The sequence below is a fragment of the Netta rufina genome (assembly GCF_964035555.1).
Source record: "Netta rufina genome assembly, chromosome: 14".
Taxonomy (NCBI): Eukaryota; Metazoa; Chordata; class Aves; order Anseriformes; family Anatidae; genus Netta; species Netta rufina.
This window is the reverse complement of record NC_140137.1, coordinates 14,602,169-14,624,567: the sequence shown is the minus strand read 5'-3', so window position 1 is coordinate 14,624,567 and position 22,399 is coordinate 14,602,169. Positions and strand designations below refer to the sequence as shown.

At 56.5% G+C, this 22,399-nt stretch overlaps 1 protein-coding gene across 1 annotated transcript; it reads right to left on the bottom strand.

Moving 5' to 3' along the window:
* Window positions 1-11,023: 11,023 nt before the first annotated feature.
* Window positions 11,024-20,108, bottom strand: SPARC (secreted protein acidic and cysteine rich). The gene is made up of 10 exons (XM_084295562.1): window positions 20,058-20,108; window positions 15,037-15,106; window positions 14,740-14,790; window positions 14,371-14,455; window positions 13,822-13,943; window positions 13,503-13,623; window positions 13,263-13,396; window positions 12,876-13,024; window positions 12,231-12,379; window positions 11,024-12,075 (listed from the first exon to the last, which is right to left on the bottom strand). The coding sequence occupies exons 2-10, from the start codon at window positions 15,091-15,093 to the stop codon at window positions 12,047-12,049; spliced, it is 897 nt and encodes a 298-aa protein (XP_084151688.1). The 5' UTR covers window positions 15,094-15,106; window positions 20,058-20,108; the 3' UTR covers window positions 11,024-12,046.
* Between the last annotated feature and the right edge of the window lie 2,291 nt (window positions 20,109-22,399).

Here is a 22,399-nt window from a genome sequence, read left to right as displayed (position 1 = left end):
GAGACAGGGGAGCCCCTGCTGCTTGCCTGGGTGAGAGATTTGATTCACCGGCACCCTGTTTCCCTTCCCCTGCAGTCTCTGGGATGAAATCCAGCTGGCTTGGAGGGGTGCAGGAGGATGCCCTGCCAGCTTTACACCACGGCTCTTGTCATCTCAGCATCCGTGCTCCCTGCAGGCACCTGCCCATCAGCTGCAGCCAGCTGGAAGTGGGGACCAGGCCGTGCACCAGGCTGGGGACACGCGTGTCCCAGCAGGGATTGGGAAAGCCTTGCTACCTTACGGGGAACCTCTGCCCTCTTTTCCCGCTGCCCCTGGCAAAGCAGTTGGGACAGCTGACTTCAGGGAGCCCGTGTCTCATTGCAACACAAAATGGAAATGCTGTTCGAGGCTGGCTTGCCTTGAGGGACAAGCAAGAAAACATGGGTGTGGGAAAAAAGTCTGTTATCCTGTAGGGCAGATGCAGTGCCTGCAACTGGAGTTACCCAAAGCAGCGCCTGTGGAGGCTTCCAGGCACTGGAGACATTGCTCCCCCGCTGGGGCACGGGTGCAGGTCCTGCCCAGGGCCTGGAGGGGAGAAAGTGCCATCAGCTGGGCTGCCCAAACCCTGAACAGTGCTGCTGTGGGATTCCTGCTTGAGCTCTGCTGGGACTCAGCAGTGTAACAAGGCTCCTGTGGCTCCCAGGGCAGGCTCAGCACCCGGTGCTGTTCCCTGCTCTGTGCAGGTTCGCTCTCCCTTTCACCCTGCGCCAGACCTGGGTGTTCCCGTGACTTGCACCCCTGCTTTGTGCCCCGGCGGGTTGTTCTCCTCCTCGCCTTACCGATTCCTACCCCAAACTGCATTTTTCCCCGCTGGTGAGTCACGCGTTGTGCTGTTGCAATATTCACCTTGCTGCGACCTCCTCCGGAGCCGTGTCCCTGCATGCAGGAGCTCATTCGGGGCGCAGTGATTCAGCTCAGATCACAGGCCTTCTGCCTCTTTCCTGTGCCCAGCTGTGTGTATCCAAGAAAGCATTTCTGCCTGGTGGGGAGTGAATCACCCAGGAGTGGCTCACCCAGCCCTGCCCGCCGCGAGCAGGAAGGGGAATGGGGCGGGAGGAGAGGTGAGGGGGAACGGGGCTGGGAACGTGCTGCTGTGGAAACCTTCCTCCAGCCCGCGGGCTTTGCCTGGCAATTCAATGCTCGGATTTGGGGCAGCGGAGGAAGAAGAGGAAAGCAGAGATGTGGTGTTGGGCTGCTTCTGTGCCAGCTCGTGGGCTCCCCAGCCTGCTGAGGCAGAGAGCAGCCGGTGCCTGCCCCAGTCCTAATGCCCGAGCTGCAGCTTTTCTGCAGCCTTGTGCTCTGCTGGTGCTCCGGGCAGGCTGGGGCACGGCCACCGAGCTGAGGATGTCCGCTGTGTCATGCCCTGGGCTGAGCTCCCCACCGCTTCCCACAGCTCCTCGCTGGAGCTGCAGGCAGGGGGTTTTCCAAGGGGGAAAGCCGGGACAGGGCTGTCCTGGCTGCTCAGCTGCCACCTCCAGCAGGCGGGGGTGGCACTTTCAGTGCAGGCACTGAGCCTTCATTGTGTTTTCTCTCAGCTGTCTTGGTTTGCCATGGCTTCAATTCGCTGTAAGCTGGCCCAAAGTGGTTAAATTTAACAACTGCTGGAATAGATGCGCATCGTGGCACTGATAACGGCCTTAAAAGAAAGTCCCCGTTTGACCTGGCTGCTCTGGTGCGCTCTGTAGCATCGGGACTATTACTCACTTGGTGTAAAATTATTTTTGCATTACCAGGTCCTGGCAGAAAGGAGCTGGGAGCTGAAGGAGGGGATGCTGGCTCCATTAACCACAGTATCATGTCAAGGACAATTCATTGTCTTCACTTCCAGCTTCTGTCATGGCTTATCCCACATGGCCAAGCACCCTTATTTGATACCAGGTTCTGGGCTGGGGTAGAGGGCTCACAACCTCTCCCCACACCGTGTCACCATCTGACCACCTTCTGCATGCATGCAGACAGTGCTGAGGCACCCCAGGATGAGGGCTCCGAGGAGCTAGAGCCAAACACGTGGTAAATAACTGCAGGGATGGATCTCAGACACACATCTTCGGGGTAAGTCAAGAGACCCACAGCTCATGCCTTTGTGCCACAGCTGATCCTGGTAAATCACAGCTGCCAACCCCCCAGAAGTGATGAATGTGACGCTTACAGGAACGGGTAGGGAATTTCCTGCAAACTGCTGGCTACAAGTGCAGCCGTTAATGCTACTCTGAGATGATCTTGTTTGTGATTTTTTTAGAGTTGCATGGGACAGGCCCATGGAAGGCGCAGAATAAATCAGGTGAAATCACTGGAAGCTCAGCCCCTCCAGGGATCCGAAATGGCCAGCAGCGTGTGGCTCGGTGGCACTGCAGTTCAGCCCCTCTCCCCTAAACCATGCTCCAAGGCTGCTGGGCACTCCTGCACTGATTGCTCGGTGCAGTTTGGAGAGGGAAGATGTGGATGCAAAGGAGCCGGGGTACCTGGGGAGCAGCTCTGCCCTGCTGATGCAGGCACTTCTCTTTGGCCCCAGGCAATTATCCGGCAGCAATTATCTCCTGTGGGTGCCACCCAGAGCGAAGCTCTCCCTAGGTTTTGTTTCCCAGACGTCTAAGGACTTGCCTGGAGAAAGCTCCATGGAGAAACCTTCATCACCCAGCTGGCCTGTGCCCGGACGTGTGCTGGAAATGGGCTTGGCAGGGGGCACAGAGCAGTATGGGGGCATTTGCCTGGGCTCCGGAGCATCCTGGGCTGTGAGCTTAGAGGAGTGTGTGTGACTTGTGCCTTGGCACAAACTGGCTTCTTTTTCAGCATCCCAACCTCCTCCATGGATGTCCTGCATTGTCACTGTCCCCGTGCAGCTGAGAGCAGAGATCTGAGATTAGGAGAGGTGCCCAGGTCCTGGGCAGCCGTGTCACAGGGCACTGACACAGGGCTCTGGAGGGGCTGCCTGTGCTTTAGACAGTTGAGCTGGTGACTGGGATCTGTCTGCCTTTATGGGGGCTTTCCCTGATACCTGGGCAGCATCTTCTATCTGCTGTATTTTCTTGATATTAAGTTTTCTTACCTCAATATAAATAATTCAGGGTGCATGCTGAGAGGGAAAGGAAAGGAGGACAAAACCTGGGGCTTGCTCTCATGACAAATCAGCGTCATGTGTCCTCAGAGCATGAGGTTATTCCTCACCACCGGGGTCGGAGCCTGTCTCATCATTGGCAAAGAGGAAAATGACATCTTTATTGGACGTGTATCTGCAGGCAAACAGCATGAGCATCCCGGGTATTGAATCACAGGGGTAAAAGCCTTGAAATGAGGATTTTCAAACACCAGTAGAGCAGGAATTAGGAAATAACATGTTCCTTGACCAGCCATGGGAAAATCTGCATTCTGGTTACTCTCAGCACAAGCTTTGCAGGCGGATGGATGGTGGCTGTGGTCTCCTGCTCTGTTGGCCAGTCCTGGCGGGGGGGTTCGGTGTGCATATGTGGGATGACTGCGAGCAGCCAGGTTGGGCAATAGTTTGCTGTTATGCAAATCACACGGATATTTCCCAACCAGGGAGGGGTAATTCCTCGGGTGTCCCAGGGCCTGGCTGTGGCTCTGCTCGGCAGAGAGTCCCCCTGAGCAAGGGTGCGTGGTGATCCTTAACATCATGTCTTGTTCTGGGCCCAGGGGACAGGTCCTGAGGCTTCTCTCTTCTTCACATGCCTGCCAGTCGCTAAGCGACGTGCTGCTGGTGGAGGTGCCTGTCCCTCTGTCCGTCAGCCACCCTTTGTCCCTCCGTTTTAAGCCCATCAGGGCTGGGCAGGGGCACAGGAGCTCTGGCACACACTGGGGGTCTCGTTGTGAGTCCTGGGAAGGAGGACATCCACTGGTGAGCACCTCGAGCCAGGGCTGGTAAGAAATAAGGGGCAGGCCTTGGCTCCCAAATACCTGTGTGAGGGTTGCAGGAGGGCTGTGTGCAGCAGCTGGCACACCTGCTTGGCTCTGAAACCCTGGCCAAATGTGGTCCAGCATGGTGTGTGTGCATGGATGAGAGCCCCCAGTGCCGTGGCAGGGATGTTTTCTTCTTGGCTTCAGGATCTGAAATTCTTCTGCTCTTTGTCCCAGCAGGGCAATCCGTGGACAAGTGCTGATCTCTCTGGTTTATCTGTCTCTAAAAGCCTGAGATCAGTAAGGACAGGGGAAAGAAAGCCTCTTATCTGACTGCCAGCTACACTGAAAGGGCCCTCTGTCTTACCTTGTGGTTTATAATTTCCAAAGTCTTTCTGTCCAATTTTACCAGAGAACACGGGAACAGCAGCATGGGCACAGCTCACTCTTGCTCATACAGGAACGGACCAGCAAGGCAGTCAGAGCATGGGATGTCAGCAGGCAGAGAAGCACCAGACGGACAAATACCCCATGAACTCTTACCATGGATGTACCTGCCCAAAGTCTGGTTCTGCTGTCAATTTTACATGTATGGGCTGCAAAAAAAAAAAAAAAAAAATAAAGCTGTAAAGTGGCAGCAGGTGGTGGTGTTACACGGGAGAGGTGCAAGGAAACTTTTAATCCAGAGAGATCGTGAGGTTCAGGAAGCTGGAGGTGGGGGAAAGCCTGCTCCCGGCCAGAGGCTTTGATGAGAGCCACCTCTGAAGGCAGAGGTAATTCCAGGGAAAGGAACGTAGATGTTTGGGTGGTTTCAGGACCAAGGGATCGCCTTCAAAGCTGCTCGGGCATCCTGTGTTAACCTCGGGTAGGTGGTGTAAATAAAACAAGTGACCTAGAAAATATACCAGGGCTTGACACCTCTGCTTTCCCTTCTGCTCAGCAGCCAGCACGCAGAGGCTCTGGCATCTGCTGCCGGTTGGCAGGGGAGCAGCACTGGTGTGAGCATTTGACACCACTGATGGAGGAAACAACGCCAAAGTTGTGCATATAAAGAAATGTGTAGTTTTGGGTACACAAAATAAATACATGGACACATCTCAAAACACCCTCGTAAGGTGCTAAAGCAGAGGGCTGTGCATTGTCTGTTTGTGTGGAAATACATCTGGAGTTGGTAAACAGCATTTTACGCTCTTCGCCATATATGTGCACAGATGCCTCTCATGGCATGGTATGAACATGACTAAGAGTGAATATTCCTGCTAATCGAGATGAGAAAAGATATGGAAACACATAAAAGACGAAGATTACACATTCTTGTAAAGCCTTCAAAGATAAATTCGTGCACCAGTATACAAATATGCAGGGGGAAGGGATGGACCCAAACACATTAACAGGGAATTATGCCCACGGAGAGCCCAGCAGTCCCCCTCTCTTTTTGGATGGCTGTTTATGATGATAATTAAAGCCCCGTTTGGGCGTCACATCTCGCTGTTTGCTGCGGTCTTATAAATCCTTCAGCAATTTGAACTCTGCCGTGAACAAAGGTGTTGCAAAGGATGGAAACAGAAACAGAGAGCGAGCTGTGTCGTGCTCGGCAGAGGATGCGCTGGGCTCTCCGGGGAGAGTGGGAGGTCCCCAGGACTTTCCAGCCCTGTTGCTTGGGGGCCCCAATTCCTCCCACCCGAGGGAGGCACCTGTCTCGAGCACCGCTCCCCTCCGGATGGATAATGCAGTCCCGGGAAGGGGATCTGGGGCAGGCTGAGCTCTCCTGGGAGGGGAAAGCTTTTCCAGGGGCTCCACGCCTCCCTGCAGTGCCTGGAGATAGGAGGGGTGAACGATGTGGGCCTGGAAAGGCTCCTGAGAGGTAGGCACTGCTGTGGGGCTGGGGGGGAGGTGGGCAGGGGTGCAGCTGGGGGCAGGCAGGAGGGCGTTGGGGGTGGGTTTGGGGTGGAACTGGAAGGGGAAGGGGATCCTGGTGAGGGGTATGGCTGTCAGCAGCAAAGATGAGGAGTGAAAAGAATTAGGGGAGGTGTATGAAATGGGTGGCTGGGGCACGAGGCACTGAAATGGGGAGGAAAAACAGAATATGGGAACTGGTCTGCAAGGAAAAACCAGGTGGAGACACAGGCTGGTGGGGAGAAAGAGAAGGTGATGGGCATGCAGAAGAATGAAGACACAAACTCTCTAGCAGGATGAGCACTGAAGGAAGCAAGAAAGGCAGCATGGTGGGGCAAAGGGAGCAAGCCAAACCCAATGCACTGCGAGGCAGGCAGGTGGGCCAGGGCCAGCAAGGCTCCTTGGCGTTTCCTTTGCTGCTCCAGCACTGGTGTGGTTTTCTGTTCCTCTGGCCAAGCGGCCAGATGTCCAGGTGATGCTTGGTGGTGCAGTTGTTCCGACAGCAGCTCGGCAAGTCACCAAGATGACAGCAGCCGTGGGTGCTCCTGCCGAGGGATCGAAGCTGGAGAATGTGGAGGTGGGAGCGAGGGGTGGAGAGGGACCAGAGACCATCTGCGGAGAGCACGGGGCTGTCTGTGCAGCCAGCACCGTGATTTGCCTGGTGGAGATGGTGACTCCTGGCCTCCTTCCTAGGATGAGCTCATGCCCTGGATTCCCCCCAAGAAATCAGCACGCCCTCCCGCAAACGGCTCAGCCCTGCTGAGGGCATCTGTGCAGGTTATCGCTGCAGGTGAGTCTCCAGGAGCGCCGAGGGGCTGCTCCTCCTGAGAAGCAGAGCCTGGCCACTTGTGGACGGCTGAGAAAGTAAATGAAAGGATGAAGATCTTGGTCAGTGGACACCTCCTCTGTGCTAGAAGGGCTCTTATCTTCACCAGGGTCAGGTGGAGTGGGAGGCACTGGAAGTGAGCAACGTGAGCAAAACCTGAGCAGTGTAAAAGCAGAGGGAGGTTTTGAAATGTGGTGGTGTTTTTGTTGTGTTTCTTTTTTTTTTTTTTTTAACGGTTAAACGATCATCATTTCAACGATGATCATGTGTGATCACCATTTCACCACTTCCAAAGCAGGGCATGGCTTAATTCTGGGTTGTGCAAGGAAGACAAATTGTCAATAGATTATTTAGGGCATTCTGATCCCTCTTTGTGGGCTCAGGAGAAGACAGGCTGGGAAATGGGCAGGAGAGGTGGGTGCCCAGCCCGCAGAGCCTGAGGTGCTCTGGGAAGGTCTCCGTGCAGTCAGTGGGGTTCCTGGTTAATTTGGGGGTGGAGGGACGGAGCCCTGAGCTGCTGTGGGGCTGGTGGGCAGATTCACAGCCCCATGGACCCGGCTTTGCTGTGGTGTGACAGGGACTGGGATAAAGGGGGCCCCGTGAGGATGAGCTGAGCCCTCAGGTGATGCGAGAGAGGGCACAGAGCAGGGAAAGAGGAGAGGAAATTTGGCAGATAACCTGGGGGCCTGGGTTTGTGTGTGTGTCGGTGCAGGAGTGTGTTAGGCACGGTGATTTGTTTGTTCTGCCTGCACGAAAAGGAGAGATTTCTGCTCTCCCACCCGGAAGGAATGAAGAGGCATTTGGAAAAGCAGCGGCTGAAGGGAAGCCAAAAGGAGTTCATTCATTCACTTCTTTTGCAGATCCTTTGGCACTCTTGTGGAAGGAGCCTTTTACAGCCTGGGTCTTGCCTCTGCCCCTGTGCCTGCCTGGCACAGCCCAACCCTCACCAGCTCCTCCCTGGGTTTGCTCTGGAGCCTCCCAGAGGGGCCAGCAGGGAATCCAGGCTTCTCCCAGCCTCGGCAGCCCAAGGCTGGCCTTCCCCAGCACTTTACCCATTCCTCCTCTCCCAAAAGGAACGTGCCCTGACACCTTTGCCTTGAACCGAGTTGCATTCAAGAGCCTGGGTTTGCCCACACTTGTTAAAGTACGGCTGGAGGCAAAAAAAAACAGGGAAATCTCCAGTGAGGGGGGAAAGGGGAGCCAGGATCAGAGCCCAGAGCTCAGTGCTTGCACCCAGTGGTGGTGAGGAAGGGGGCAGAAGAGTTCATCCCCACCTAACATCCAGCTTTACAAGCCAGGACTGAGCACCCTTGGGTGGGTGACCCATCCAGAGGATGCTGGCTTCATCAGCCAGGGGCTCACTGCCAAAATCTGCACTAAAGGGGCTAAAACCTGGATCCCAAGTGATGGGGATCCTCTGATGATAGATAAGGCGAGGATTTCATTAGGGGCACCGTGACCAAGAGGAAACGACAGGAAACCCCCAGGACGCATCCTGCTGTTCAAGCCCAGGCAGACAGACCATGACTGCAGGTGCAATTAGTGCGGAAGAGCAGCAGAACCAGGTCAGACCAAAGGTCTGCCTCGATCCCTCTCCGCATCCAGCAGCAGATGCTTCAGGAAGAGGCTGTGGCCAAGCCTCCGGAGCCCAGGCAGCGAAGGCGATCGGTGAGGTGTTTGGGCAAGAAGTAACACGAGGCATGTATAGCTGCTCTGGTCCAACCGAAGCAGCGATCAAAAGGAATACGAAATTAAGAAAAATGTAGGGAATGCACGTAAAAATGTGACCCGGGGCGAGTCGTTTCCTAAGAATCACAGCCCCAGAGTTTATGGGATTCTTGGAAGCGCAACACCAAGGCTGAAGGTAAGTGGGCTTAACTGGGAAAAAGCTGTTGGGTATGTGGAAGGCCATGAAACAGAAAGTAGTGTAACTTCTCCGTGGCCAGTGCAGACACCACAGTCCCCTACACAAATCATTACTGACTGTGTAACTCCCTTGGCACCAGAGCATCTGGGAGGCAGCCCCAGTCCAGCTCCTGTTGGACCTCTCCATCACCGTGCAGTGAAGTATCTGTGCACACGTGTGTCCTCCCTCTGTCTGTGCTCAGCCTGCACGAACACGATGCCTTTGAGGTTTAATGTCCCATCGAATCAAGCAATCGCTAGCCACTGGGTTCAAAAATTAAAGGGAATGGGACTGGGCCAGGTGGGCTGAGCAGCAAAACACAAAGCATGGCATCATATCAGACACGTGTCCTCTAGACCACAAGGCTTCAGCCCAAAGGAAGAGAACACAGCAAATACACAAGGTTTGGGAGCTGCTCAGCAAGCTGGAGCAGGGCAGGGGGTTAACCCAGCGGGTTTCCAGCAGCAGATTCAGCAGAGGCAGATGGATCTCCGGGTGTGAGCCTTGGAGTCTGGGCAGTTGTAGGAGTGTTACTGGAGCAGCCACAGTGACCCTGGCTCGTCACCTCTTTGCATCCTGTGCATTTTGAATATTTCAGCCTCAAAACTTAACGCAGCACTTAGGCAGCAGTTAGCTTTGTTGCTGTTGCTGCTGTTTTTGCAAAAGCAAGTCTCAGGGAAGGAGACAGGAAAGCACTACTCACCGCACAACTCTGTCACTCCCATCTTTTCTCTGGCGGAGGCAGGCAGGATGATGCTCAGCACTCTGTGGTGCTGCCCCGAGGACCACAACCGAACCCAGAGAGCGAACCAACCCTGCCTGCAAAGGCACTGCAGCACTCGGGACAAATTGCGTGCATCTGCCAGGCTGCCTTTGGATCCAGCGCTCGCTGTGATTTTTCTATTTTCCCTTTTCAAGTTTGTAAACCATGTCCTCAGTCAGCACTGACCACAGGGAGATTTTCCACTTGGAAAGTACAGTCGAGTTTCTTTACTGCTGAGCAGGCACTGAAAGGCTCAATTTCGGCTGTAACAGGGCAGGGGCTGTTCTCTTCCACCCTGCTGACCGTCTAGGTCTGAAAGCTTAAAAAGGCCAACTTATTCCTCGAGTCCTGATGTAACCCCGTGCATGGCATTTGCCCCGAGGCAGTGAAATTCCAGCGACTCCGTGCTCCAGGCTGTGACCCTGTTAGGGTTAGGAGCAGCCCGGCTGCAACCTCCTGATGCTCCCTCAAAGCCAGGCCAGCTGCGCTGTAATTCCATGGGGCTGGGCCCTTGGGGCTCTGCCAGACAGGAGTATGTCCCCTTGGATGGGACACAGCTTTGGAATGGGATCCCTTCGCCTTTCCAGCTGGTCCCTGCCGGTCACCCTGTGCTCCCTCAGCTGAATCCCTGCTGGTGTGTGGGACTCGTGGGCAGCACAGTGGGATGAGCCCTGGGGCTTGTGGTAGGGGCTCTTTGTGTGCCTGCCTGCTCAGCACCCTTCACCTAGCCCCTCTGGGCATCAGCTTTCCCAAACCAAACACAAGAGCAGTGTGAGGACTTGTGCCTGCTGCCGCCGTGACCCCATCTGCCTGAATTGCTCCAGCTCCTTCCCCATCCCAGCCATCACTTTCCGCATCCGATCCCCCATAGCTGAGCACCCTGAGCTGTGGGATGTCAGTGCAGGCCCCCAAATCCCTCCTGGTACTTATGGCCATGTCCTCACGAGCAAGAGCCCCTTCCGAGGGGTGCAGCAGCTGGCATACACACAGCCAGGAGGAGCCCTGCCTCAGTTTCCCCATCATGTGCATGGCTAGCAGGACTGCACGGCTTGTTCCAAGCCGTATTCTCTTCCCAGCTCAACTATTTGGTAATGATTTAGCACCCCCCAAAGTCCTCTGTTGCCGTTACACTCTGCAAAGTGCTTCTCTGGTGCTGCAGCACGTTACGGCCGTGTGGCTCCTGTGCTCCTGCACGGCAGCACCGACACACGGCGGGTACCCATGGTCCGTGCAGCCCTTCCCAAATGGCCCCAGCCCATCTTCCCTCCTGAGCCACATTTTTTCACATTAATGCCTTTTTGGTGATGGTTAATTTGAGGCAACTAAGCATTCACCATAGGCATTGAAATTCCTGATGAAGACCCTCAATATTTGGTGTCTTTGGGATCACGGAGGTGAGCCCTGGGACCAGAGCCCAAAGCACCGGGTCATCGTGTCTGTGCCACCCATGTGTGACCCTCCCCGTGGTTGGGGTGGGAAGGAACAGAGGGACATCGCAGGCTCGTTTAGTGTCAGTGTTTCAAATCAGTACTTTTTATTACAGAGACTCATCAGGTTGCTCACACTGTGGCAAGAATTTAATAATATAAGGCACAGGGAACATTCAGAGGTAAACAAAACAAAACCAAAAAAAAAAGATATCTCAGCCTGTGAGACTTAACCACCCCTTCGCTCCTTTCAGGACACTTTCTACAAAGCAAAATCCAAATAACTTCTCCCTTCCCTCCCGCCCATCCTTTAACCCAAAAACCCACAGCAGGAAAAAGCACCGCGTCGCGTGTGCGCCAAGCACGCCCCTCCGAGCAGAAACGTCCCCTGCGAGCCCAGCACAGCTTCCCTGGGAGAACAGGGCTGGAATTTAAGAGCAACCGAGGCAGAGGTGGGCACCGTCACCTGGGGAGCCAAGGGCTTGGTCTCCAGGACAGCAGAACGGCACCAGCGGGGTCAGCCGCGAGCACCCCACATCTCCCCTTGCAGCAGAGAGAACACAAGAGCAGTACAGTCATCGAGTAATATTAAAGCACGTAGCACTTTCAAACCTTTATTTCTTGAGGGGATTTTACAGGATGGGATGACTTTGTTGCATTCGTTTTCTTTTTTCTTTCTTTTTTTTTTTTTTTTTTCTTTTTCTTGTGCATTTTCCTGTTTGTTTCTTGTATTAGCCCTTTTTTATTTATTTATTTTTTTTTTTTGGTGCCCAATGATTGTTAAATTCAAGCCCTGGGAATGCTATTAGAAAACAACTCAGAACAAAATCCTGCCTTTCTATGCCTTCCTCACCCCTCTCCATCCCCCCCCTCTACCACGAGCTGGGTGACCACAACATCACCCGCCCCGAAAGCCCCCTCTGCCTACATCCCGTGTGCTCTGAGGCTCGGGCAGTGAATCAGCTGAGACCTTTTGTGTCCGTGCCGCGTGTCCGAGGACGTGCTGTTAGTAAGGAGATAACAGGAATCGGTCCGAGGGCGGATCCAGAGCGGGTATTTCATCCAGGAACGGGGTCAGTCAATCATAAAGGCACGTCGAGGGGGGGGGAGAGGGCTGGTGAGAGCAGGTGGAAAGAGCCAGGCGGGTAATCTAGTGGTAACGGGTTAGGCTGTGAAGGGCTGTTACTTCTCTTAGCACCGATACTACATACGTTTAGACCTATATTAGCACCTTGTTCCCGTGGAAAACGAAACGAAACGAAAAGCGGTTCGAAAACCGAAGGAAGTGGGAAGGTTAAAACGAGACAAAGTTGGCAGCGGAGCAGGAAGCTGGGGGTTTAGATCACAAGATCCTTGTCTATGTCCTCTGTGGAAGGAAAAGAGAGAGACGTGGTTAGGGGATGGGCGCTGCCGGGGTCACTCCCGCATCCCCCTCCCCTGCTCCCCGCCACCCAGGGCCATTGCTGCATCCCTGGGGGGGAAATTTTTGGGTGTCCCCGGCCCGGGCAGGCAGATACTCACGCTCCTTAATGCCGAAGCAGCTGGCCCACTCCTCCAGGGCGATGTACTTGTCGTTGTCCAGGTCGCAGGCCTCGAAGAAGCGGGTGGTGCAGTGCTCCATGGGGATGAGGGGGGCGCGCAGCGGGGCCAGCTCGGTGTGGGACAGGTACCTGCCGGGGACACCCAGGGTCAGCGCCCCAGCTCTGGTCTGAGCTGCTCTCTCAGTATCCCACCAGTTTCCCAGTATCCCTCCCAGTATCCACCAGTAGGTATACTGGAGGTTAAGGATGGGGTCTGCCCTTGCATCAGGCTGCGTTAATCACGAAATAGCCAGGGGCTGGGGTTCTTCCCGGGGGGCTGTGTGCCCGGTCATCACCATACCCACACCCAGCTCTAAGCCAGCAGCTGCTGTTTCAGCTGCTGCAGTTATCCCCGTGGCCTTGGGATGAAGATATTTTAGGGAACTCTCTTCTGATGGTAAATCTGAGAAGACACAAACTGCATCCGAGGGCGACGGGAGCAGTCGGGGCTGGGGGACGCCCCTCTTTCTGCACAAGAGCTCCCCTCCCATCTCCTGGGCTCCTGCTGCCCCCAAACCACCCTGGTTGTGCCACCTGGGCAGGGAGGGGACCTGGTGGGGCCCCATCCTGCCCTGCCAATGCTCACCCGTCAATGGGGTGCTGGTCCAGCTGCCCGAACTGCCAGTGCACGGGGAAGATGTACATGTTGTAGTTCTTCTCGAAGTCGCGGGCCAGCAGCTCCACGGTGTGGTCGCCGGCCTCCAGGCGCTTCTCGTTCTCATGGATCTTCTTCACCTGCCATGGGAGAGCCGTGTCAGGGGCAGGGGGACACAAAAGGACCCTGGGGGGCTTCGCATGGGGTGCCCACGGGTCGCTTTGCAGGGCTGTGAGCGAGAGATCCCCAGGAGCACAGATGGAACCTGAAGGACCCGGGGCTGGGTTTGGTGTTTGGGAGCCAGAAAGTCTCCGTGCAGGGGTTTTGGTGCACGTGGACGTGCCCAGGAGCTGCCGGGCTCCTGCCCCAAGCCCTCACCTTGAGCTTCTGCTTCTCGGTCAGCAGGTTGTTGTCCTCGTCGCGCTCGTACAGGGTGATCAGCACGTTCTTCAGCCAGTCCCGCATGCGCAGGGGGAACTCGGTCAGCTCCGTGTCCAGGCAGGCGGGGATGACTGCAAGCCAGACACCGCGCTCAGCACCAGCATCCTGCCACCCCGCCTAAACCTCAGCCCGTGGGCAAGGGGAGCCGTGCTTCCCGAAGGAAACAGCCCCACTTACATTTGCAGGGCCCAATGTAGTCCAGGTGCAGCTTGTGCCCCTTCTTGGTTCCCTCCAGGGTGCACTTGGTGGCGAAGAAATGGCAGGAGGAGTCGTAGGTCTTGTTGTCGGTGCCGCAGACCTGCGTGGGACGGGGAGGTGCTGTGTGAGGGGCACGTGAGCCCCGGCAGTGCCCCCAAAAGAGGAGTTTAACTTGTTCCCCAGGGCAAAAAACATCTCCTTGGTCAGAAAACAGCTCCTGCCGCCCTGGCTCTGCCCAGCTCTGGAGCCAGCGGTGTCCCAGCAGGGTCCCTCCCCGTCACCCAGCCCCTGCCCTCACCTTCTCGAAGACTCCAGAGGTGGCCGGGCAGCTGGAGGGGTCCTGGCACACGCACATGGGCGAGTTGTTGTCGTCCACCTCACACACCTTGCCGTGCTTGCAGTGGTGGTTCTGGCAGGGGTCTGGGAGAAAGACAGGGGGCAAGGTCAGGGGCTGCCCCATCCCCACCTCCCACGAGCTGGCCCCACCCCGGGGCTCCCCAGCATAGAGGGAGGCAGAGACAGAGACTGCCCCGAGCATCCCTCCCTGCACGGGGAAGATGTGAGGGTGCCCAGGAGCCCACATTAGCCCTCGGACTATTCCTGGGCTCTTTTCTGTGGCCACACATTGCAATAGCTTTGCTGTGCTATGGAGAATCAAGTTCTGGAAGAAATCCTGTACCTCTCTGGCTTTTAAATGTGCATCTCTGTTGGCACTGTGCTCATCCTGCACCCTTCCCAAAGGAGCCCCTCACTGTTTGGGGTGCCCAAAGGTCCCCCACCCATGGAAGGGATGGTGTCTCTGCCTGCCAGAGGGCAAAAGCTGCAGGGCAGGGGAAAAGCAACTCACTCTCTGCGACGATCTCCTCTACATCCTCTGTGGGTTCCTCGAACTCTCCCACCTCCACCTGGACGGGGTTTGCCCCCACAGGCTCCTGCAAAAGAGGAGAGTGCATGTGGCGGGGTGCGCAGAGCTCAGCCCTGGCAGCCCCAAAGTGCTGCTGCTCCCCCGAGCCTTGGGGATGCTTTGGAAGAGCTGATGGGTGAGCTTCTTCCAGAGAATAATTGATACGTGGAGGAAGAAACCCAAGAAGCACTGCTGGTTGCCACCACGGGGGCTTCCCAGAGCACCAGAACGGGAGGTGTCCGAGCCCGTTGCTCTCCCCAGGGTGGTGGGTGCCACGACGGGGGGATGTTGAGGAGGAGCAGGGCCACCTACCTCTGTGGTGGGGTCCTCGATGACCTCCGTCTCATCGGGCAGGGCCTCCTGCTGCGGGGGAAAAGGACCGTGAGCTGGGGGCCGTGGAGACGATGGCCCTGCTGCGGTGACATCCCAGGGCCACCCTTGGGTTTCCTCCCCCACACTTCTCCATCCCATGGGGACCATGCAAGAGGGTGAGGCTGCTTTGTGCTTCCTACAGGGCTCCTGGTTTTATTCATTGGGAAAGAAAACCCCCAACAGATCCATCGGGTGTTGGATACGTCCCCACGAGGCTCTGCTGGCTCCCCTACTCACCGGAGCTGCCAGGGCTTTGCCTGCCAGGCAGAGAAGGAAGAAAATCCAGGCTCTCATCTTTCAGCAAACCCTGAATAAAGGAGAGGAAGAGGAGGGATGAGGAAGGAGGTCACTCAGCTCCGGGCTGAGCTCACAGTGGCAGTCAGACATGCACAGAAGGTTTTCTCCATTTCCTGCCTTGTCTGGTCAACGCTGCAGCCCCACATGATGGCTTTTCTAGCCAAAACCTTAAGCCAAATGTTGTTTCCAAGGCAAATTCTTTTGATTTTGCAACATGGGAAGATGGGGGTGAGAGGCTTTCCAGGATCTATTAGGAAAACTGCAGTCAAAATGGCAGTTCCCTTTCCCTTCATATGAGCTGTTTTGGCAAAAAAAAAGTCATGTTAGAAGCCCCTGATACGAGTCCCAGGTACAGGCAATGAATCTCTCCACCATTTTATTTGTCCCTCAGAGGAAAAATGGAAGTGGGAAAAGGAAAAGAGGGACAGAAAGACAGGGAGACTGTCAGCTTGAGAATTAAATCCCTTAGAAAACCGCTTCCTACATGGACACACGTCTGTAGGGGTGGCAGGGAGCAGGCTTCCATCTCCGGCACCCCCAGATGTGCGGGTTTCTAATACACTTTTTCCTTTCCTGCTCAGAGCTGAGGGTCCCCAGACAGGCTTGGAGGGCACCAGGACACCTCAGGATCGTATCCTGCTGGAGGATGAGCTCCAAGAGGAGGGAGAGGACTTTGCACCCTCCAGATTGGGGCTGTTTCAGAGATGAGCAAGCAGCCCAGCTACCCCAGGCTGCGATGCGAGCCAGGAGGAGAGCTGCAGCTGGTGAAACCACCCCGTGTGCGTGCGTCCCCCCCCTGGTTCCTGTTTGGCAGGATGGAGCCCTTCTGTGCCAGGGCAGCGAGGAGCTCAGCTGGGTGCTTAATATGCCAGCAGCATCCCTGCCAGCCGGGGGAGCGGGATACCAGCTCCCTTCCGCCCTCAGGGAGAGCAAAACTCCCCCCGGCAGAGCTCTGTCCTCCTGCCAAAGCTCCCCCTGCTCCCTTCCGCTCGTCCTCCTCCTCTCCACCTGCAGGGACGGGGACGGGAGGGTGGGTGGCTTATCTATGACAGACGGTGCTGGGCAAGGTGCTCCAAGCATCCTTTTGCATCCTCCCCGTGTGGGATGGCCTCTGGGTGTAAAATGTGACAAATGCCACCCTGCTGGGGTATTTGGTACCTAGTTTAGCCATGTTCAGCCAGGCAGAGGCTGAAATCCTCCTTCCAGCCTCGCAGCATCACCCAGACCCGGCTCACCCTGGGATGTCGGGTGGCTGGGAGCACGGGGCTGGTGGGGACGGCTGCTGGGGGGGATGTGGGATGTGTGGGGATGGGGGACGGAGCCTGTTTGCTCCCAGTCGGTACACACCATCCCTTCCCCTCGCCTTTCTCTGCTCTGGCAGCTGCTGAGAGCCTCCTGGTGTTTGCCAGGAGCTGCGCTGAGATCACTGGCTCTTCCCTCCTGGTGAGGTGGCTATTTGGGGGCAGGGAAAGGAGGTGGAAAAGTACTGAATCCGGCCATTTCCTCCTTCCCTGCCATCCCCTGGCTTGTAAAGGTTTCTCCTGGGCTTCTCCCAAGGGGCTTGTTTGCCTTGGAAGAGGTTCTGAGGTTCGCTGGTGCTCGGTGGGCAGAAACCCGGCAGAGCCCAGCCGGGAGCAGAGGGCAGGGCATGGGCACAGGGAAAGTGGCATTAAGGAGAGCCCAACCCCAGACCGAGGCCCTCTCAGATCATTTCCCCTAGGCCCCAAAATACCTAAGTTTCCAAGTCTGCGTGCAGCGAGCCGGGCTCAGAGAATGCCATGCCAGGAGCCAGCAGACAGCTGGAGCTGCCGGTGTTGTGTTTGGAGGAAGAAGGAGCACGAAAGAGTCTGAGCAAACAAGCCTGCAGCGCCGTCTCATGCCAGAGATAGGAAAATAAGTTTATTTGAAAAACAACATCCTCCTGGAGGCTGTGCGCGGAGGACATTGCCCTGTCTGTGAGACCCTGGCTGCTTTGCAAGGACACAGCCTTTCCTGAATGTCCGGTGGCCAAAAATCCTGAACTAACAGCTCAGGAGCCCTGCAAGCAGCGTTGCTCCAGCAGAGCAAGTGGCTGCTGCGGGTCTCCCTCCCTGCCATGGTCCTGCCGTCCAAGAGGATGCTACCTGCCAACAGGTACCAGCAGGAGCCAGGGCTTTCTAAGACACTGGAAGCCTGCACACCCTGGGCACAGAGAGGGCTGCTGAGCATGCCGGGCAGAAAGCACACGGGGATGTCAGAGGCACACTGTACCCAAACCAAACTCCAGCTAAAATTGAGAGAAGCCCCCTCAGCACTTAAAGGCTGCTCTCAGCTCACCCCAGGACAGTGGATGTGCAGCCCGGCCAACGCTTGACCCCACTTGCATCCTAAGTGGGGACTTCAGCTCCCACTCGCTGTGTAAACACGGTCTAGTGGCTCTTACAAATGCCTCTCGATGGGTCCCTTTGGTCCCTTTTGTCCCCTCCAGCCCAGCCCGGGTGCCTTGGTGGGTGGAGGCGGGCAAGGGCCGGGCAGCGCAGCCTCTGGAGGAGGCTCCTTGGAGGGAGCAGCATGGCCCATGTGGCACTGGCCCTAGCCAGGGTTGCATAAGCCCCACGGATGCCACGTTAGCGTGGGGAGGAGCCTCTCCTGGCCCCTCTGCCAGCTCCTCCCCGAGGCTGCTGCGATGCACAGGACAACCCCGGCAGCCTCTGCTGCTGCCTGGCCCCCTACCTCCAGCACCAGGGGCAGGAGTGGGCAATGGAAGGGCAAAAAAACCCTCACGCCTTGCTGGCAGGTGACAAAGTGTGGCCACCGCAGGGACACGAGGTGAGGGCTGTGAGCCCATCACCCAGCCCTGGGCTTGCTGTGCAAGCAGGACCCTCTGAGCTTTACATCGCCAACCGATTTCGGTTGGAAATCTGGTCTGAAAGATGAGTTGTGTGTGCCAGAACCCAGAAAGCTCCCCGCAGCTCCCTGCCTGCATGGCACTGCAGCCTGTGCGAGGTCCCAGGGGACCACCGCTGTCCCTGCCACCTACAGGGTCCCCCTGCGCTCACATCAAGTGTTTGGGGTCACAGAGCCGAGGTGGGTTTGGCTGGGAGAGAAATTCCCTACAGCTCATGCACACAGGACAAATTCTGCCCACCCCATCTTTCCGTGCACCCACTGGGGACATCCGCACCCTGTCAGCCCATGGACCTGGCAAAGAGTGCCTTGAGCTGCTGTGATGGCACTTACACATGCACCAGGTCTTTACAGAACTTACTAACAAAGCAGTGAGAGCCCTTGTACTGGTGGAGCTGTGCGTTGGCTCGAAGCTCTCCCAGTCTGCCCAGGCTGCAAACTGCACCCAGAATGGGAAGCAGTTCAATCAGTGCCAGAAGTGCATGGATGAGAGCGGGCTGCAAGCACGGGGATACCCTGCAGAATGCAGCCAGAAGGGGAGATGATAACGCATTTTGCTGCCCTGCCTGTGCCGCTGCTTTTGTTCCCTCTGGCCATGGGGCAGTGCCAAAAGGAGCCGGGATGCTCGTGTGCCAGCTGCAAGCGGGTCCCTCGGGCTCCCGGGGCAAGCTGAAAGCTGATCTCCCACCGAGGCACGGCTCCACAAAGCGGAGAGCAAAAAAAAAAATCCTTCTGCTAAATGCACTGCAGAAATGCAAACCATCTTCAAAGCATTCCCAGCACTCGCCCCGCCACAGCCGCTCCAGCGATAACAGCCCCGACATCCATCCGAGCAGAGGACCCAGAGAGGGTTTCCATGGGAGCCGACATTCCACCGGGGCTGAGTCATGGAAGCCGTAGAGGGGAAGGAGGGGCTTGCAAAAAAGTTTGAAAAGTTTATTTCTGCTCTTCCCCCTCCCGTCAACACCCGCATCCCTGCTCCTGCCTATGTGGCAGACAATAGCCTGGCTCTAACAGCTGCGCGGGGCACGACAGCCTTTTATTTCCACTTAAAAACTTCCCTGGTCTGCCCTCCCGAGCTGCTGTGATTTATTTTTGTCCCTGGGGTGGGGAAGAAGATTTTTTGGGCTCTTGCACGGTGGTGTTGATCAAGCACCCGGAGTGCTGGCGACCTCCCCGGTGCCCCCGAATTTCCTCCGATGTGAAAGGGGAGCCGAGCCCCCTCCCTGCGAGGTTTCCTTCCCTCGGCTGGACAGCAGAGCAGAGATTTCTTACAGGGGGGACACAAAGAGCAGGGTTTGGCTGCCTGCACGTCACCAAGGCCAGCTGCTGCCTTTAAAGGAAGCGAGCCCTCGGCTCCTCTGCCTGGCTCCGGAGCCGTGTCCGACTGATCCCAAGTTATTGCACTTAAAAAAAAAAAAAAAAAAAGCCAAAAAAAAAGAGTTTTGTTCCTCCTCTCCTGTCTCTCTGTTTCCACCAGCTATCAGCTGGAGTTGAGCAAACCAGGGAGCGGGACCTGAAATGGGTTCGGTCTGCCTGGAACAAAAAGCCGAGTGTCTTTTTTTTTCTCTTTTTGCAGGAAAAATGAGAGCGGCTGCGCTGAGATAAAGCTGACAACCCTTTTGTTCTTCCCCTAGGTATTCTGGTGAGTAAAATGTCACCTGCCAGCACACCCGGGGCTGTGCACGGTCGGGACGGGTTTGTAACTAGATCGGGTTTGCCGTGCAGGATGCGCCAGGACTTCGGTCTAGTGCATCTCCCTAAGGAAACAACCCCAAAAGCCAGAGGGGAAAACGGGAGAAGGGAGAACAATTGAAGCTCTATGGCCAGGTGACCCCAAACCGTTAAAGCTGGCGATGTGGTGGTGAAATAGAGTAACAGGTTAGGAGCTGGGAAGCTGCAAAGAGGAGCGAGAGAAGGAGGTAGGAAGGGTCCCCGAAGGCTCCGCGCGGGGTGGGAGGCACGGGGCGAGCAGTGCTGGGGTGGGAGGGCTGCAGGGCTGGGGTCCCTGCAAGGATCCCCGCGAGCAGGAGCTGCAGCAGCACGAAGGAGACCGAGAAGGGCTCCGGCCATACCTCGCAGTCCTGGCAGCAGGGCTGAGGAAACTTCAGGCGCTGGGGAGGGCTGGAGGAATCTGTGGGTTTTAGAAGGAGGCAGCAGGAAGGCGAAGGGTGGGCTGGGTTTCCTGCTGCCTCTCCTCCTCCTCCTCCTCCTCCTCCTCGCTATCTTTCCAAATCAGTCTCTTCCTCTGCCTCTCTCCCTGGTGGGCTGTCCCCACCCGCCTCCCGGCTCTGAGCCCAAAATACAGGCAGGGACACGGCCATGGTGCCGAGGGCAGACCAGAGGAATCAAGCGGGGCTGCCGTCAAAAGGGTCCTGCAGGGATTGGGACCCCCCCGACCTCTCCCCTGCACTGCTGCAATGAGATTTTTGGGGCTCTGGCTCTGGCACCGGAGGGCAGGGAGGACAACCACGTCCCTCCTTGGTTTGTGCAGCTCCTGGCACCACGGCCTGCTGCAGTTAAACCCTTAAATGCTGTCATTTTGCTACGGTTTGCTCTCTGAGCTGGTGTTTTCCACCCTCAGGAGGACGCAGAGGAAGGGAGAAGAGACTTGGCTCCCCTCTCCTAACGCTGCTGCCCTCTGGGGCTGCCTTGTGGGAAGGGAGAGGAAAGAATGATCCCCGTTTTCCAGAGTGCAGAGAGGGATGACGTCTGAAATAGCTCCCGGTGGGCAGGGAAGAGCTTGGCTTGGAGGAAAGCTCCTCAGCACTCTGCTCTCTGCCGTGATTATCGTCCAGCAGATCTGAGCAAATCCCGTGTCCTGGAAATGTGCTGGTTGAACCCGCCGGTCCCCACAGAGAGCACCTCGCATTTTGACCTTGCTGGCTATAACCCAGCTGGAGCAGCCGCCCGGCCAGAGGCAGCCAAGCAGCAAAGCCAGCTGGAGGTGGCTTCCCCCATCTGCTCCCCTTGGTGCTCAGGATGAGCCCCCAAAATCAAAAGCAGCAGCCAAAAGGCAAGGCTGTCAAATTGCTGGAATCGGGGACCCCCCCGGGTGGGTTGGTGACCTGCCACCCGCCCGTGGTGAGCTGGGGTGGCCCTGTGACCGTGTCACACAGCCAGGGGAGGTGCGGGAGCTCTCCAGGGGCAGCTGGAAGGACAGAGACTTAGGGACAAGTAGTCTGGGCACCAGCAGGGTGAAGGACACCAGTAATAAAATGCAGCATCATGTTTTGTCTCGGCTGCCTGGGTCCATTCCTCGTGATTACACGCTACCTTTGAGAGGGACTGAGGCACAGACCTGGTGCCTGGCTCTTCCCACCGATGGTGCTGCTGATTTGGGTGCCAGCAGAGGAGCTGGCCTGCCTCGACCTGCCAGGCTGTGCCGGCTCCTTGCTCTGTAGGGTGCCTTCATGACTTAAAACCTCTTCAGCACGCCCCTCCTCTGGCCTCACGGCACTTCTGCTGCACGTGCAAGAAGCAGATGTAAGCATAAACATCCTTATGGCCAAAGAGAAACAAAAAAATAAACAAAAGCAAAAGGGAAAGGGGAGGGGAAAGAAAGAGAGAGTGGAGGGGCCATGTCACCATCACCACTTCCCAGAGAGGCAGCGGATATCTGCAGTCAGGCTGCCCAGGAGGCCGGCGGGGAAGGACACGAGAAGCCTGCTTTATTTGGCTGCACACCATCCAAAAACCTTCCCCGAGTGCTATGTGGATGTTCCTGTCCCCACAGAGCCACCCCAAAAGGTCCCAGTACCACCATCTCGGTGCGTGCTGAGGACAGCGTGGCGATGCTGCCGAACACCTCGTGTCCACGTGCCGACAACCATGTGGCATCTGGAGCATCTCTGAGTGTCCACAGCTCCCCTGCGTAGCTCAGCACCCCTTTCCTAGGTGCTGTTCGGCTCCAGAGGCCACACATCCCCCCCACAGCCCCAGTCCCATGTGCTGGATCCACACCCCGAGGAGGCGCATGCTCTCTGCGCTGGATTAGTCACGGCTCGCATTGAGATTGTGCAGCTGTTTCTGCGAAGAGGGGAAAGAAAAAAAAAAAAGAGAGAGAGAGACATCTGGAAAAAATTTTAGGGAGGAAAAAAAAAAAAAAAAAAGAGAAAAGAAACCACGTCTTTTCTAACTGACAACGTGGCAATTGCTCAGTGCGCTGAGCTGCAGCCCGAAGCTAAGCCCTCTCCTAATGGCTCAGACAAACGGCAGTGCCAGGAGGATAATTACAACAGGGATTTCTTTACATACGTGGCGGCTTAAAGCCTGCTTTTGGGTGAGAGCGGCTAGCAGCCTGCTGCAGGGGTGCAGTCACATCTGGAGATGCCCCAGTGCTGGTGGGGGGGGGGTCCTGGTGTCCCCCTGCCCTCTGGGGGTCACTGGGTGGGGAAGGGGCCCCCAGACACATCGC